The sequence below is a fragment of the Melitaea cinxia genome, chromosome 10 (assembly GCF_905220565.1).
Source record: "Melitaea cinxia chromosome 10, ilMelCinx1.1, whole genome shotgun sequence".
In the NCBI taxonomy this organism is placed as follows: domain Eukaryota; kingdom Metazoa; phylum Arthropoda; class Insecta; order Lepidoptera; family Nymphalidae; genus Melitaea; species Melitaea cinxia.
In genome coordinates, this window is record NC_059403.1 from 16,523,246 (window position 1) to 16,541,338 (window position 18,093).

At 39.0% G+C, this 18,093-nt stretch overlaps 1 protein-coding gene across 1 annotated transcript; it reads left to right on the forward strand.

Annotated features, from left to right (window-relative positions):
- The first annotated feature begins 849 nt into the window (after positions 1 to 849).
- LOC123657485 lies at positions 850 to 9,188 on the forward strand. The gene is made up of 9 exons (XM_045593028.1): positions 850 to 860; positions 1,050 to 1,205; positions 1,840 to 4,074; positions 4,586 to 4,697; positions 4,877 to 5,000; positions 5,307 to 5,402; positions 6,522 to 6,624; positions 8,217 to 8,316; positions 8,877 to 9,188. The coding sequence occupies exons 1-9, from the start codon at positions 850 to 852 to the stop codon at positions 8,907 to 8,909; spliced, it is 2,970 nt and encodes a 989-aa protein (XP_045448984.1). The 3' UTR covers positions 8,910 to 9,188.
- The last annotated feature ends 8,905 nt before the right edge of the window (positions 9,189 to 18,093 follow it).

An 18,093-nucleotide genomic window follows, 5' to 3' on the forward strand; every position in this document is an offset into this window, starting at 1 on the left:
GGGGCACTATATATTTAGGTAGAGAGGAAGTGCTTTGTTAGGTAAATATAATTATATACATCCCTTAACTAATTCAAGTGCATACTTATATTATAATTATATATTTAAATAGAAAATGCAACATATTTATTATAATTATTTAGTTCGTTTTGTTTGAAGCAAAGGCGAAAGTACAGAATTTTGTTAAAAATAAGGAAGAGAGAGTAGTATTACGTAACTCTTGCTAGCTGAGCGATCGAGTAATTTTTTCCAATTATTGCTTTAATATTGCAATTTAAATGCGATAACCTAGCAAGTGATAGTGCTGTCTGCGGTAAATGTAAATCATCCTTATGCTCCTAAATTGTTTTTTTGAAGTAATACTTCTTTACGTACGCTTGACTTGGGGTGTAAGGTGGTGAATGCGTGACGAAAGCGTTACGAAAAGTGTGATCGGGTGAGGCGAACGGCAGTTGAGAGGGAGATGAGAGAGAAAGAGAGAGTTAAGTTTCGTATATTACTTTAGGGGTAACTAAAGAAGTTTTACTTCCGTCGCGTGGTCTAAAGCACACACGTTTTTTTTTCTTGTACCAACTTGAATTCAAAAATGCGAATTTGAACGTAAGCGGAGCGATAAATAAAGAGCTCTAAGTAATATGGTTACAATTTATTATAGCAAATTGCTAACGGTGCAGAAAATTTTCAATGTTTATTCCATTTTGCCTTTTTCAAAGTTATTTTCGTACAAATATAAAAAAGCATATTTTAGAATTCGGTAAACATTAATGATATTGTTTTATCAGCGTTTTTGTCTGAGCGTGTTATTTCATAGTCTACCTGAGATCGACGTCCTAAGCGATTAATATTTCGATGGCTCCTAAGTATACTGAGTCAACTCTACTTCTAATAACTCTATTTTTTTATTACATAGGTAAATAGGAAATGAAGTAAATGTTATTAATATCTTAAAAAAATGAAATAGTCAAAAGTTGTCAGTTGACTCAGTATATTTAGGAGCCATCGATTTGATATTAATTTTTTATCAATAATAATCTATGTCATTTTCACAGTTATGCTCAACTGATCGTCCAAGCGGTCGCCTCAGCTCCTGACAAGCAGCTCACGCTGAGTGGCATATACAGCTACATAACTAAACACTACCCCTACTACAGGACAGCAGACAAGGGTTGGCAAAACTCAATACGTCACAATCTCTCTCTTAACCGGTGAGTACTAGTTGGAACTAATTACCATTAACTCGTATTTTATCTACCTGATTGATAAGTACAGTGGTAAAAGATCATTGTACTTATCAATCTTCTATGTTTTTGTTCTTTATGAGCTATTTTGTTGATCAGTTTAGACCTCCCCCCTCTCTGGTGAGTTTTAGTGAGATTTGCATTTACCTTACCTTACTTACTTACCCCTTACCTGAAATTAACGCTGAATATAATAGAGATTGACGGGAAATAATAGACTGTTCAAGTAGTCTATAGTTAATTTATTTAAATTAAATAAAATTTAAAGCAAAAACCAAATTATTTTATTGGAGATTTTCGATTATCCCCCCACTTTCCAGTTTTGGAAAAAACGTTTTCTTAATGCACAAGTAAGATAGTAAAATATCTTAAATTCTAACATTGTTATATAATGTAACATCTGTAAGAGATTCCTATTAGTGATATGATCGCCTTTGCTCATTTTTAAAGTTAAACTTTTGTTCCACCAAACCACAAAGGTTTCATAAAACCACAAAGTTCTATAAATAAACCGTATAATTTCAAATGTGTCATGACATATTGAGTAAATCAAGTGTCTCGTTGTCTTCCAGGTACTTCATCAAAGTACCCCGTAGCCAAGAGGAGCCCGGCAAGGGCAGCTTCTGGCGCATCGACCCGCAGAGCGAGGGCAAGCTCATCGAGCTCGCCTTCCGCCCGCGCCGCCCGCGCGGCGTGCAGTTCCGCGCGCCCTTCGGACTGTCCTCCAGGTACTGTACGGTCCCTACTGCCCTACATCGACCCGCAGAGCGAGGGCAAGCTCATCGAGCTCGCCTTCCGCCCGCGCCGCCCGCGCGGCGTGCAGTTCCGCGCGCCCTTCGGACTGTCCTCCAGGTACTGTACGGTCCCTACTGCCCTACATCGACCCGCAGAGCGAGGGCAAGCTCATCGAGCTCGCCTTCCGCCCGCGCCGCCCGCGCGGCGTGCAGTTCCGCGCGCCCTTCGGACTGTCCTCCAGGTACTGTACGGTCCCTACTGCCCTACATCGACCCGCAGAGCGAGGGCAAGCTCATCGAGCTCGCCTTCCGCCCGCGCCGCCCGCGCGGCGTGCAGTTCCGCGCGCCCTTCGGACTGTCCTCCAGGTACTGTACGGTCCCTACTGCCCTACATCGACCCGCAGAGCGAGGGCAAGCTCATCGAGCTCGCCTTCCGCCCGCGCCGCCCGCGCGGCGTGCAGTTCCGCGCGCCCTTCGGACTGTCCTCCAGGTACTGTACGGTCCCTACTGCCCTACATCGACCCGCAGAGCGAGGGCAAGCTCATCGAGCTCGCCTTCCGCCCGCGCCGCCCGCGCGGCGTGCAGTTCCGCGCGCCCTTCGGACTGTCCTCCAGGTACTGTACGGTCCCTACTGCCCTACATCGACCCGCAGAGCGAGGGCAAGCTCATCGAGCTCGCCTTCCGCCCGCGCCGCCCGCGCGGCGTGCAGTTCCGCGCGCCCTTCGGACTGTCCTCCAGGTACTGTACGGTCCCTACTGCCCTACATCGACCCGCAGAGCGAGGGCAAGCTCATCGAGCTCGCCTTCCGCCCGCGCCGCCCGCGCGGCGTGCAGTTCCGCGCGCCCTTCGGACTGTCCTCCAGGTACTGTACGGTCCCTACTGCCCTACATCGACCCGCAGAGCGAGGGCAAGCTCATCGAGCTCGCCTTCCGCCCGCGCCGCCCGCGCGGCGTGCAGTTCCGCGCGCCCTTCGGACTGTCCTCCAGGTACTGTACGGTCCCTACTGCCCTACATCGACCCGCAGAGCGAGGGCAAGCTCATCGAGCTCGCCTTCCGCCCGCGCCGCCCGCGCGGCGTGCAGTTCCGCGCGCCCTTCGGACTGTCCTCCAGGTACTGTACGGTCCCTACTGCCCTACATCGACCCGCAGAGCGAGGGCAAGCTCATCGAGCTCGCCTTCCGCCCGCGCCGCCCGCGCGGCGTGCAGTTCCGCGCGCCCTTCGGACTGTCCTCCAGGTACTGTACGGTCCCTACTGCCCTACATCGACCCGCAGAGCGAGGGCAAGCTCATCGAGCTCGCCTTCCGCCCGCGCCGCCCGCGCGGCGTGCAGTTCCGCGCGCCCTTCGGACTGTCCTCCAGGTACTGTACGGTCCCTACTGCCCTACATCGACCCGCAGAGCGAGGGCAAGCTCATCGAGCTCGCCTTCCGCCCGCGCCGCCCGCGCGGCGTGCAGTTCCGCGCGCCCTTCGGACTGTCCTCCAGGTACTGTACGGTCCCTACTGCCCTACATCGACCCGCAGAGCGAGGGCAAGCTCATCGAGCTCGCCTTCCGCCCGCGCCGCCCGCGCGGCGTGCAGTTCCGCGCGCCCTTCGGACTGTCCTCCAGGTACTGTACGGTCCCTACTGCCCTACATCGACCCGCAGAGCGAGGGCAAGCTCATCGAGCTCGCCTTCCGCCCGCGCCGCCCGCGCGGCGTGCAGTTCCGCGCGCCCTTCGGACTGTCCTCCAGGTACTGTACGGTCCCTACTGCCCTACATCGACCCGCAGAGCGAGGGCAAGCTCATCGAGCTCGCCTTCCGCCCGCGCCGCCCGCGCGGCGTGCAGTTCCGCGCGCCCTTCGGACTGTCCTCCAGGTACTGTACGGTCCCTACTGCCCTACATCGACCCGCAGAGCGAGGGCAAGCTCATCGAGCTCGCCTTCCGCCCGCGCCGCCCGCGCGGCGTGCAGTTCCGCGCGCCCTTCGGACTGTCCTCCAGGTACTGTACGGTCCCTACTGCCCTACATCGACCCGCAGAGCGAGGGCAAGCTCATCGAGCTCGCCTTCCGCCCGCGCCGCCCGCGCGGCGTGCAGTTCCGCGCGCCCTTCGGACTGTCCTCCAGGTACTGTACGGTCCCTACTGCTCTCATCATTCCAGCCTATTGCAGTCCACTGCTGGACATAGGCCTCCACAAGTTCGCGCCAAAAATGCGTGAACTCATGTGTGTTGCCCATAGTCACCACGCTGGGCAGGCGGGTTGGTGACCGCAGGGCTGGCTTTGTCGCACCGAAGACGCTGCTGCCCGTCTTCGGCCTGTGTGTTTCAAAGCCAGCGGTTAGATGGTTATCCCGCCATCGGTCGGCTTCATAAGTTCCAAGGTGGTAGTGGAACCTTGTTATTCCTTAGTCGCCTCTTACGACACCCACGGGAAGAGAGGGAGTGGCTATATTCTTTGGTGCTGTAGCCACACAGCACACTACACCTCTGCATAGCGGGCCCTACTGCTCTACATAGACCTTAAAGATGGCGTTCGGAAAAACTAACTAGAGACAATCAATGACAATACAAATACAGAGCAATTAATCTGTTTGAATATAAAATCCAAAATATAAAACATATGATCTTTTTTACAGAAGTGCTCCGACTTCTCCGTCTCAAGTTGGTGTATCAGGTCTAGTGACTCCTGAAGAGTTGTCTCGCGAGCCGACACCTGACCTATTTACAGGAGAGGACAATGATCAACAAGTAATATCAAATAAAATAAATGTAAAATTAATTTAAAAAAATATATATATTGAAAACATACATTTTAAACATTAGTTACTAAATGATAAATGTTAATGAAAAGTACCCAAATAATAGTGCCTACCTACTATGCCTATCAATATGATTCAAGATTATTAAAAATATGAATTGTATTGCAGCAACAATCGGGTCAGCAACGACTGAACAACAATACTGCTAATAATAATGGCAACCACAGTCAGTCAGCTCAGTATCTGTTCTCTCAGCGGAGCGGAGTTAGCCAAAGTGCTCCTGGATCACCCGGTGAGATTCTTTAACATTATATAATTGTGTACAATCCACTTTGTTTTTTGTATTTTGTATGTAAACTCCATCAACCTGCGGTGGAACAGCGTGGTGGATTAAGCTTTAATCCTTCTCCTACATGGAGAAAGAGCCTATGCCCAGCTTTGGGATGATACAGGCTAAACCGTGATCGTGTTCTAGTGAAGTACGATTAGGTTCAAGTAGTATGCAGGTTGTATACTTATTTAGTAATAACGGTTTCGATAATTTATCCTTTCTTTGTGTATAATAAAGTTAAAATCAAATAAATATTTTTGTGTGTAGGTGCGGGTGTGTCGTACAGCGCGGGAGGTAGTGGGCTGGTGATGGCGGGCCATCAGATTACCGTTGTCACCAACGGGGCCGGTGGTGAGCGGGAAGGTACGTACTATTTATTATTTTTTTATTATACAAGAATCGTCGCAAACAAGCGCACGGACCCCCTGATAGCAAGCGGCTACCGTAGCCCGTAGATGTCTGTAACACTTAGAGTCGAAAGCGCCTTGCCGACGCTCCCCTCAACCTTATCCAGGAGCTCTCACTGCCTAAGTCACCCCAAGAACACAAGTTTAGAAAAATATATTTTTGGGTGTGATCTTCTGTAATGTTAAGTAATGTATTACACCTAAGCAACTGTAAGAAGCATCGACGATCAGCTAGTTTCTGCAAATCCTCGAAGAATACCCAGACTTCATTCGACCATCTTCAATGAAGCAAGAACTGTGACAACATTAAACGCACTCGTTTAATCTTCACTCGACGTATCTACGCAAATCGATGAATCATGACAAATTTAAAATCAACTGGACTATCAAAACCCTTCAAGCATTCGAATCCTGTAAAAGCATACAGAGTGCCTAGTGCGAGTTTTATTCACAGAAACATGAAACCCGTGATACGTGAAAATTATTTTGTATGGGAATTGAAACAGTGCAGCCTAGACGATAAAGAAGTAGTATACGATACAATCGATACAGAGTCATCTAGTGGTAAACGCGAGAACTAGGTTGAAATCCCGAATTTCCCATACAAAATGAAGTTAAAGTTTACGCCCGTTATTGCGAGACGGATTAAACAAAACTCGCACTAGGCAATCAGAACGCAACTTTCTTAGCGTGAGTAAGGCAGCCTCAACTCTTGGGGAGAATCAGGGCTAACTGGTGGACCATACGCTTGTTTATCACACATATTATCAAAATCCATCTTAATACCACATTAAAAAAAACTAAATTCAGTATCTTAGATCTGTTAGTTTCCTTTAAATCGTACTCCGAACGAACGAACGAACGAACATCCAAATGATGTATGTGTACATTTTTAATTTAATGGAACTTAGCGTGACTGCCTTTTTCAAGTTTCTCATATTTCGGCGACGATGCCGACACTATAGTCACGGTTGATTATATTAAAAAAAAATTACAATATCATGAGATTTAAAATGACAGCGTAAAGCCCCATAAAATGAAGCGTTTGTTATAAACGTATATGTTTGTGTTTCAGAGAAATACGTGGTTGGCTCGGCAGGCGGAGGGTTGGTCACCATCCCGGAGGAAGAGGTTCAAGCTGCCAACCTGCTGCTACACCAACACGAGCCTTACTACGCGTAACTATCTACCATTTACCAACGTTCAAGGAATTGACATCGGTTTACGACACTTAAAATCGCGATATCTAAAAAAAAAAACTAGTACCCTTTAGACCACACGACTGAAGTAAAACTTCTTTACCTCCATCTAACTTATATCTTAACTTCCGTTTGCCTCGCCCAATTACACTTTTCGTAACGCTCTCAAGTCAAGTCAAGCGTGCGTCTTCTTTACGCATTTTTGTTATTTATATTATTTACTTATTTAAATTATTTATTTAACAATAAATACACTAATATAAGTGTGTACGAAAGGCGGGCTTATCGCTAATGCATTTTCTACCAGCCTACCTTGGTATGTGCAAGAAAGTATAGTGTGTAGGTGTACAAAAAAAAATACAAATAATATAACAAGTTTTACTTCAATAAATAAAACGTCTCACACATAATGGCCAATTATGACAAGAACTAGGACTAACTCACCGGAGGAGTCCGGAGTCCGGAAACACACGATACACAAACACAAACGCCCAGACCATGGCAAACATCCGTATGGCCAATAAAAATATATGTCATGTTCGGGGATAGAAAAAGCCGTAAGGCAGGGCTGTCTCCGAAGCGCTAACGCGTTTTCAAATTTATTGTTTGTCTTAGTTTAAAATCAGTTACAGTTCGAAAAATAGGAAAGTAACACGCTATGCCTACTACATACCATGCCGCTACCACAACTGTTATCATAGTTACTATGCTGCCGCGTATAGGTAAAAGGCAGTAACCGTTTTTTTATCATTCACATTCACTTCAGCCTATCACAGTCCACTGCTCCCAAGGCAGGCCTCCACAAGTTCGCACCAAAAATGGTGCGAATTCATGTGTGTTGCCCATAGTCACCACGCTGGGCAGGTTTTTTTTACAACATTTGTAAAATTTTGACGCAATTACATTTCATTAATTAAAATTGTAAAATATATCATTAAAACCTTTTTATAATATTATAGTAACATTTATTCCTTTAAAAAAAAAAACATTACTTTTAATGTAATTTTTTTTTTTATCTAAGCACGGCAGAATAATTTTTAACCAATGTTAGTTTACAATTTTACCGGACATAGTTAGGTTTTTAGATGCGTGCCCGGCCAAATTAAATGTTGTCCGACTTTTGTTAGTCTTTTTAATTTTGACCAGTAACTCCGACCTCTGTCTCCTGAAGCGCAGATCGCACGTTCGAGGATAATTGTTGTCGTATGTTGTATGTCGTATTAACATTAAAACACAAAATTCTTAATAATTTACAGTGTTCACCTTTTGTAAACCAAACGACGACGCGTTAGCGTAATGGTCATAGCACTGGTCTGTGGCTGTTGCGCTGACGGTTGCGGGTTCGATCCCTGCACATGTCAAACTTTTGTATGTTTTTTTGGCCATATAGATGTTTGTCGTGGTCTGGGTGTACACCTGATAGCGATCGTTACTCATAGTAATAAAATATACCTGTTGACCTGGCATGTATTCGGTCAAACTGGCTAGTCTGTCAGGCTACGAATCTTGACGCCCTATCTACAGGCGGTTCCAATCTAGTTTAGTTCAATAGTAGTCGAAATGTTTTTCAGTAACTACAGCGGTGAAGAGGGATGCTCGTCTCTCGGTGGTGAGCTGGTGATCGAAGAGGCGCCTGATGACCCGCCTCACAAGCGGACTAAGCACCATCATGTATGTACACTATTTATTTATTTTTTTATATAGTCTGTAGCCGTCATCGGTAAATAGACTGCAAACATATAGTTTAACTGAGGTAGGGCACAGCAGGAAATTTCCTGCTCAAAATATGGAGCAGCCCGACTGGGGAATTACGTAAACCTAATAGAAGAACACAGCTGAATAAGATTGCTCTCAAGTAGCATTAAATTACTGTGGTCAGCATGAAGGCCAGGGCACCTGGGGAGGGTCGGGGTAGGGTTGGCAACGCGGTTGTTTGGTTTCTGGTGTTGCAGGCGTCTTTTGATTGATTGATTGATTTTCAACGGGCTATTCTCCGCAACTCGACGACTTAGTGCGCCTATTTTGCGTGTGTTGCAGGCGTCTATAAGCTACGGTAATCGCTTACCATCAGGTGAGCCGTACGCTTGTTTGCCGACCTATTTGTATTAAAAAAAAAAAATAAAAAAAAAAAGGGTTTGAAAACACAATTGGCTATTTCGAGCAGGACGTCTACCAGGTCCGCTAGCATTAAGTGTAGACGATAGACAATTACCAACATATTTTCTTCGCAGGTATCGGATTTAGAGGACCGGCGTTCATATTGACGCCCCGCCGCGACCACGTGAGTACTTCGGTCGAAACGGTCCGACCAATCAGAGCTCTCGCTGATCACGTCACACAAAAACCCGCTAAAATAGGACTAATCAGATCACGCGCTGAGCACGTCACACAGAAACCGTTAAAACACGGACGGTTCGAAATGAACGTTGTACGATGCGTTGTACGTCATACGAATTCTAACATCCGATTGGTCGAGACGCGCGGGACAGTGACATAGCAATAAAATGACTGCAAGAGGTGCGGTGAACGTTTTAATTTTTGAACCCTACAGTGTTAAGTGCAAAGTATCGTTTCAAATGGTTTTAAGTTTTAACGCTTAAGTAAGGCATATTGCGTTATTTTTTCGTTTAATTATCTAGGTTAAGTGGACTTGATGTTTTGACTTTGTATGGAGTTTGTGTTTTTTTCCCCCTTTTACGTACATCCCATGAGCTGTGACGTACATTTAGCTTCAAATGATCGGAGGCGAGCCGGATTTAGGATAAGTTTACATAAATAATTCGATGCATTTGAGGCTCAGTGTACTCTATTTGTTTCCTTCTTCAAAGTGCAATCATACATTTTAATTTATTGGTTAGTGATTCGGCAAGTATGCACCGTATTTAGACATAATATGTAACACATTTATTAATTGAATATACATAAATGTTACGGAAAGGGGTTATTCAAGTGTTACGTAACGCGAAGATCCTATCTGTATTGTAGCTCACGGTAAAGTTTTTCATAACCTATCCTCGTCCCAAATTGCGTCGCGTAACACTTTAAAATCCCTCTAAATACAGTTTATGAAACTACGATATTTAGTGAATTAATCTGTTATATGAATGTTCAATGATTATAAAGTTAATGTAATCACTAAAGCATGGTTGAAAAAGCACGATTATGATAAGAAACACTTTTTTAACAATGCAAGTGCCCTTTTGACTTATTTTTTCAATTAATTTATGTCAACGAAGTAGCATCGGGATCAGACGTAGTAATTGTCTACTGAAAGTAATAACCTTATATTGCTATTAGAACAAACGATTGGGTTACATAGTGTTGCCATCTCTGACGCTCACGTTTAATTTGTTTTTTTAAATTAAAAGTGTAACTTATAGATTCACAACAAAAATGTTTCTATCCAGTGCGTAAATCTTTAAAATAAAAATTGATTATAAGTGAAATTACGAATTTCATGAAGTACAATTCTATGAAATAATTGATATTTTTAATAAACATAGTTAATGACGGAGACTTTATTGTAATGTTCAGTTGGCGATCACTTTGGAACGTGTTGATTTATATATTGTGTCCTTGAGCCTAGTGGAGGACGTACAATTTTAGTTTTAAAAGAAATCCATACGTATTTGATTGCGCACTTTATAAGATTCTTTAAATAGGTAGCGAAAATTCTTAGGCTATCGTAAATTGTATATTGAACGCACTAAATAAAGTTCTACTTAATATTTAGCTGAATCCGTGTAGATCAATTTACAATTTTGTATCTGTTGTACGATAAAAAAAAATAGCTAATTGTTTGGCATTTGCTATCGGACGTGATAGATGTCAATGTCACGTAATTAAGGCGCGAAAATGCGCTAAAGAAATCTTTTGTATGTTATGATTGTTCTTTTTTTTCGGTCTGTGTTAATTACTACGGATAGATTTTAAGTTCGATTCTAAGTCTTATTTTAATGAGAGTAACGATCAAATTTGAATATATTTTTATTTGATGTTAAATTCCGATGCTTTAGTTTTTCACGTGAAAAACCAAAGGACGCCGGTACGCAATGGAGAAGCACTAAAATTATTTTTCAATAATGGAACAGGAAGATAATAAGATTTTTCTATGTAACTTTGTATTTACACGTATTACTACTTTTAGAAATAATAATGTGAAAAAGTGTTGCTATTCGAAAATTTGGGTGTTTTATTTTTTTTGGGTTTTTTGTTTTTTTTTTAAAGAGGCCAGTAGTACAGTACATCGCATGATAGAACTCTTAATATCCTGGCAAAAATGTACTTTTAAAAGTTGCAAAATAGCGCGCTGTGTTTATAAAACGAAATTCCATACGAAGACATATATAATACTGAAATTATTTTGATATGTTTAAAACATATGCAAGACTTATTTTATTAATTTAAAGTAGATTCATCGAATTCGGGTAATCTTTATGAATACTACAGAGTTGTTATATAGTTTAACGTGGGTCAAGTTCAATGTCTATATATAGTCAAATAAAGTCAGGTAAACTGGACCACATACGCTATGTACCATTTTTGTATTCTTACGAAAAAAAAAAACTGTCAAATATATTTGACAACAGCTGTTTTACTTCTGTTGTGTAATTATTATGTGCCTAAACTACTGTTCTTACTGACCGGATTTGTACATTAAATTGCAGCTTAGAAATTGTCATAAATGAGGTTTCGTTTACTTAAGCCTATCTTATATATTATGTAAAAAAAATCGATAAGAGGAAAAAATCTTTAATTTTTATCTATTGTATCTAAACAGGGAGCCGTCCGTAAAATACGTGACACGGGATTTGATAGTGTTGACCTCCACATTTGTCACGCTAAGTCACACTTTCAGCCCCCGCCTGACACGTGTTGCTTCACAAAAGCTAACACCCCCCCCATTGATTTTGTGACTGGAAATAGCATACAGATTAATGATTTAAAATATTTTTTATTTTAAGATACATAATGCTTTTAGGTACTTGAGATTGACGGTCTATTGATGTTAAAAAAATAATAATTCGAAAATAAAATTAGGTTTAGATTTAGATTTATATAAAATGAAGTGCGAATCTCACACTTCCTCTCCCCCCGCCCCCGTCATATCTCATGATGCTAAGCATTTATACCCATCACTTATCCGTCTTCTTCTTCTTTACTTTGGCTCCCTGAAGGATTTGCCAACATTTGCACCCAACACTTATCCGTCGTTATTTAAGAACGTATTTTATGGACTACCCAACTGACAAAAATATTTTTTTAAATTGTATTTTATATTTTTTTTCAAATAGCAACACTTTAACACTTACGTACAGCGTTAAAATCTCGTGTTAAAAAAAATAATCTAACTCGAGTATTTCTGTTAAAATTTAACAAGTTGTCGGTGTATTAAATATGTATAGATTTAAATAATGTGGTAATGAAAAAAAATATGTAAAATAATGTTTATTTTAGCGATTACAAACTCATAGTAATGTACGATGGTGCCTTTGTGACTACGATTTTTGTTATTTTTTTTAGTTAGTCTTGCATGTCGAGGTCTACTGGATAAGGCTGTATGGCTTTAAGTTCGCCTTTCGCGCAACTTGTATATAATTGCGTAATAAAGTTAAATAAATAAATAATAAATCGTTTTATACCTTAATGAGGGTAGTTTGAACTTTCAGCCTTTTTTTGTTTGTTTCAATGGAATTTCGTATTTATTGTTGTCGTTCTTTTGTCGATATTAAAATTAAGTTCTAAAGTAATGCAGCGTGACATTGGCGGAATCTATCGTATTGTACTGGCACAACTGAAAGCCATCAAACCAATCAAGTAATAGACTACTGTAGACTAGTTTGAGAGTTAAATCCCGAGTTATGTTATAAAATAAAATTGATTGGTCTTCATATTTCAAAGTCACAAAGGCTCCATCGTAATCGATAGGAAACTTTACGTACGTGAAGAATATTAATTTAGTATATGTATTTAATATTTAGTATTTAAAATGTAAAATATGCGAGGCTTTAGTATGATGTTATATGTAGCGCTCCCGTTATTCGAATATATACAAAGATCGATAGTTCACTCGGTATCGGCTTAGCCGGCGAGTCGGACATATTTAGAAACATTTCAAATTTATATATATCAAAATATATATATATATATATATGTTTTGTGTGCTAGTTGCGTTTTGCCCTTTAGTGTCTTACACGGCTGGGCCGATAATGATGTAGGTCAATCCGCTGTTAAGAATTGTATGTTTGAGTTAATTTTTGAGTATTATTGTGTACGTCGAACTTTGATCCAAATAAGTCCAGTGACTTTTTTTTTAAATTTCCTCTAATTTTAATGTTTTAAAGACAAACGGAGCGAGTTTAGTGGTAATATTAATGTATGTACGTAAAACTTAGCTTAACTACATGACTATGTAACTAAAATGGTGTATCAATTGCTTTCTAATAATAAAAGTCGTATTTAAGTGAAGATTTTATTCGAAGACCTTTTCAAATTTAAAAAAAAAATAACGTCGTTTTAGCGGCGGGTTGTTTTACATGCGTCGGTTGAAAATACAATCGACGTTAAATTTTACCCGATTGCTACCTAATTATACATTAAATAATTTAATACATCTTTAGATGTAACAAATATTTTGACCTTAGTTAAGGTGAAGAACGCGAGACTCACGCGTTAGGTGTATACACGTAATATTATCCGGGATGACCACCGACTGAGTCCTACAGTGACTCGGTCCTCCCGCGACCATGATTGTTGTCAAGTATCCGAAATTTCAGGAATGTAAAACATCTAATCAACCGCGATAAAATTCGAAAAAATTGTTTCATTTTAACAAGTGAAATTCGCGTCGACATTAGTAAGTACAATACAAATTTTAGTTAGAATTTAGTATTTAACGAATTCCTTACAAACATTCATTTGAAGTAAACGTGTGCAATAGTTTTAATAACAGGGTGAGCTGTAGGAACGAGAATGTAAATTAAAGGATTTTTATGAGTCTTGTTTTATTAGCTTAGTAGTAATATTAGTATAGCGTCGAATAAAATCGTATTTTAAAGTTCGTCAGATGAATGTATTTATATTTCTATCACTGTTTTTTGTGTCAGTTAGTGTTTTTTTAAGCCAGTAACATCCTTTCGCGCACATTTCATACCTTATAATTGTTTGGTAAGAAGCGAAAAAAAAATCGACTTCAATTTATACCAACAATTAACTTATTATTAGAGAAAATACAAAAAGTAATCATCAGTATTCGATTTAATTTAAATGAAACCGACATAAATACGACAAGTAGTAGCTTTCAAATGTAAAATAATTATCAAAATCTGTACCCCCAGTAATAAAATTATAAGTTAAAACATAACAAAATAATCGTGTTTGCTCGCAAACGAAAAAGCAACTGAATTAAAATAAAAAAGTATGCGTTATCAAAGATTACTCAAAAATAAATTATCAGACCTCAATCAAATATCGGTAGACCCAGTGAAAAGTTATGCGGTATATTACGACGTAGGTCGACGATAAAATAACCAAGTAAATACGCATTATTAAATATACCTCGAAAAGTACTATCTATATCTCAATTAAATTTAAATGTGTCAACATGACACTACCTTTCGATTAAAAAAAGTCATCGAAATGGACCCACCCAGTTAAAAGTTCTGAGGTAATACCTAATATATATTTACAATGGAATTGACAACCTCCTCCTTTTATTGGAGTCGGATAAAAACTATTTACAATATTATAGAAAAAAGTCGAAGAAAATTTACTTTGCATAATAAAAGCACCAAAAAAGGCGCGAGATTCAGTTTTTGAGAAAAAAGTAAAATATTATATTTTGAATTTTTGTTTAATATCTATTTTGAATTTTATTTCGTTTAAAAACTATTTGAATAACGTATCTAGTCGAGAATGTTTATCATATATTAACAAATTCTTATTTCGTTTTGATTATTTTAGTTATAACAGGAAAAATAATACAAACATTTGATGTTATTTTATAAATTTAAAATTTGAGTGTTAAACAACCCGCCCTAAACTAGCGCGTTTGATAACGATTAATAATAAATATATATATTTTTTACAAAACAATACGTTACTGCAGATTTCTTTCAATATATTTTACATTTTCTTATCCGCAATAAAATTACATGTGTTATTTTAAGTAAATGTAAAAAAAAAAAATTGTTATTGTGATGCCTCGAAACAATAACAAAAAAACAACTACTTATGTCGAAATTTATCATTTCTCTCAATACTTAAATTGTAGTCATGTAGTCAGCAATACTGTGAATGATGTATGGATATAATAAAAGAGCATTTAAAATGCTAATAGATTCCTAACGGGTTAGATAAATAACCCGATTGTAATGAAGCGTTGTTGTGTACAATAACACCCGTTAGGAGTAAGCGAATAAAATAATTTTGTTGTGTATAATGCACGTCTCGTACGTCTGCGTGTACCCGATTTATTATTGACAAATTCTAAGAAATAAATAAACTTATTTTATCTCCTTTCAGGTTTTGTTTTATTTATTATCCCCTTTTTAGAGAAGTAATTTTTTTTTAAGTATCTATCTAATATTAAAGTAATAAAGGTATAAATTTTGTAAGTTTTAATTAAAAAGTAGTTAAGAATTACATATTTAAAAATGTTATACCAATTCCCATACCATTCTGTTGAGAAAAATAATATTAGTCAAAGGCCTTTTTTACCAGTTGAATCAAAAGCCATAGTTATATGGCTTTTGATTCACAGCTTGCCAACAGAGATATCCGATGTATAATGTGAAATTTGTTATTAAAAATTGCCAACAGAGATATTTTATCTCCTCTAATTTGTTATTAATAGAAAAGAAAAAAAAAAAACGAGTGTACTTTAGAAGATTAGACCACACGGCTGAAGTAAAACTTACGAAACGTAACTCTCTATCTTCACTAACATATGCCTTCCTCTCAATTTCTGTCGTCACGTAGGAAGTAGTGAGCTAACTCCCCAAGTCAAGCGTACGTAAAGAAGTTTTGCTTCAAAAATTATATCATGAACTTTACTTTTTGGATAGGTTTTTTAGCAACCGGTGTAACCATAAACCAATATTTTAATTAAATTAAATTAGATTTTGTTTTTTTTTTAAGCGCGATAATCTTACGATCTCTATTAACGTTTGATAACCACACGTGTCATTTCAAAGTGACAAATTTTACAAGTAAAACCAAAGGAAACGTCTAGTGAATCAGGCAACTAATTGATTATTAACTCCAAGTTGTTTCTAGAATATTCCGAAATGAACCGGAGATGAAATCTAATTACTTCACAAACGAAGACGTGAAAAACGATCGAGTATAAAATTGCTTCAAGAAATATCTCGTTTGATATCATTTTGATATGACGAAGTTTTTGACGAGGTGAGACGCCTATTACATGACATACTCAAACGTACATATCTCGTCATACGTCAAAGGTGTCTCGGAAGATTGATTTCGCCTTATAAAAGACGCGTATAACAAATTTAAGGGAATTGCCGAGAACAAAGATAAATATTCATTAGAAAATGTTATTTAGTACGTAAATTTCTATTTAGGATCGTATAATAGGGCTCTTAGATCGCGACTACAATTGTATATTAATTCATTCATAAGTTCACGGTATACTCACGAGGACGCAGCAGGAAATTTCCTGCTCAAAAAATGGAGCAGCCCGACTGGGGTAGAACCTCGACCTTACAGAAGATCACAGCTAAATAATACTGCATTCAAGCAGTATTGTGTTCCTGTTGGTAAGTAAGGTGACCAGAGTTAATGGGGCTGAAATGTGTATAGGGTCGGCAACCCAGTAGCGATGTTTGTAGTGTTGAAGGCGTGTATAAGCAACGGTAATCGCTTACCATCAAGTGAGCCGTACGCTTGTTTGCCGACTTAGTAACAAAAGAAAAAGGAAGAAACGGAAAAACTTATCCAATTACATAAGTAGCTTGGTTATACATTAAAACGTGTAAATGGATATTTCGATTGTCGCGTAATGATAGGCTTTTAAGGTCACGTCTAGAATAGACTTAAGCTACAATGAACCTAATGATGTAACGAGACATTTGGCAAAATAACAAAAATAGCTTCTTTAAATAACACGAAACGTGTCTCCAGTTAATCTTTTTTTAACTGACTTCAAAGAAAGGAGATTGTGTTAAAATTAAGAATCATCAAAATCGGTATACCCAGTGAAATGTCATACGGTAGAATATAACGGTCGACGAAAAAATAATCAAGTAAATACGCATTATTAGGTATAGCTCGAAAAGTACTTGTTAGATCTCAATTAAATTTTAACGGAACTATGACACGCACCACCTTTTGATTAAAAAAAAACATCGAAATCGGTCCAACAAAAAACAACAAAAACCGGTTAACTGGTTAAAAGTTCTGAGGTAACATACATAAAAAAATAGAATTGAAATAAGGAACCTAATCCCTTTTTTTGAAATCGGTTAAAAAATGGATAGCAAGATCTTTCTTGTGGGTGTTGTCATATGTGTTTCTATATTTAAAAAAAAAGTGTGCTTTAGACCATACGACTGAAGTAAAATTTACGAAACGTAACTCGCTCTCTTTCTATCTTCACTAGCCTATATCTCCCTCTCATCTTCCGTTTGCCTCGGATCATACTTCGTAAAGCTCTCGTCACGCATACACCAGCTTACTCAAGTCAAGCGTGCTTAAAGAAGTTTTACTTCAGAAAAAAAAAATCGATTCGTTTATGACCAATGGCTTTGAACGCATTCTCGTAAACACTGATAAAAAAAAAAAAAAAAATACCTGCGTAGTTAAATAATTATAAATATAGGGATAAACCTGTTGCCGTATTTACCCGACGTTATCGCTTATAGTGACATTGCGCTAATTAATATACAAATGATAAGAAAAATTTATGTTATTCAACTTTAACATTTTATGGCTTTGGATAAATTATTTAATAATTACAAAATACTTTTTACTTTTATTTTCTTAATTTTTATACAGAACAAAACTTTATTTAACCGACTCAAAAAGGGGGAGGTTCTCATTTCGATTGTATTTTTTGTCTGTCCTCAATCCTCATAAGTTTACATACCTACATACCTCATAAGTTTTTACGGGTGTATGTAGCGATTTTGATAATTCTTTTCTAAATTGAAAACTAGTTCTATTCGTGTGGGCGCATTTAAATTTGATCGCGATATGACGTGTACTTATTGAGTTAAACATGTCTATTTAATTGATTATTTTTTTGACTAATATGTGTCGAGGTGAATTGAAGTCTCTTTTTTTGTATGCGACCAAACACAATTACGAGTATTTCGTCTAGTTGCAGAGGGCACCAGTGGCGTATTGTAAGATTTAGCGCTTCTGGCCAATTTAATTTGCCGCCCCATACATGAAGTGAGAAAGCAACGTATGTATTAGGGATGTGAC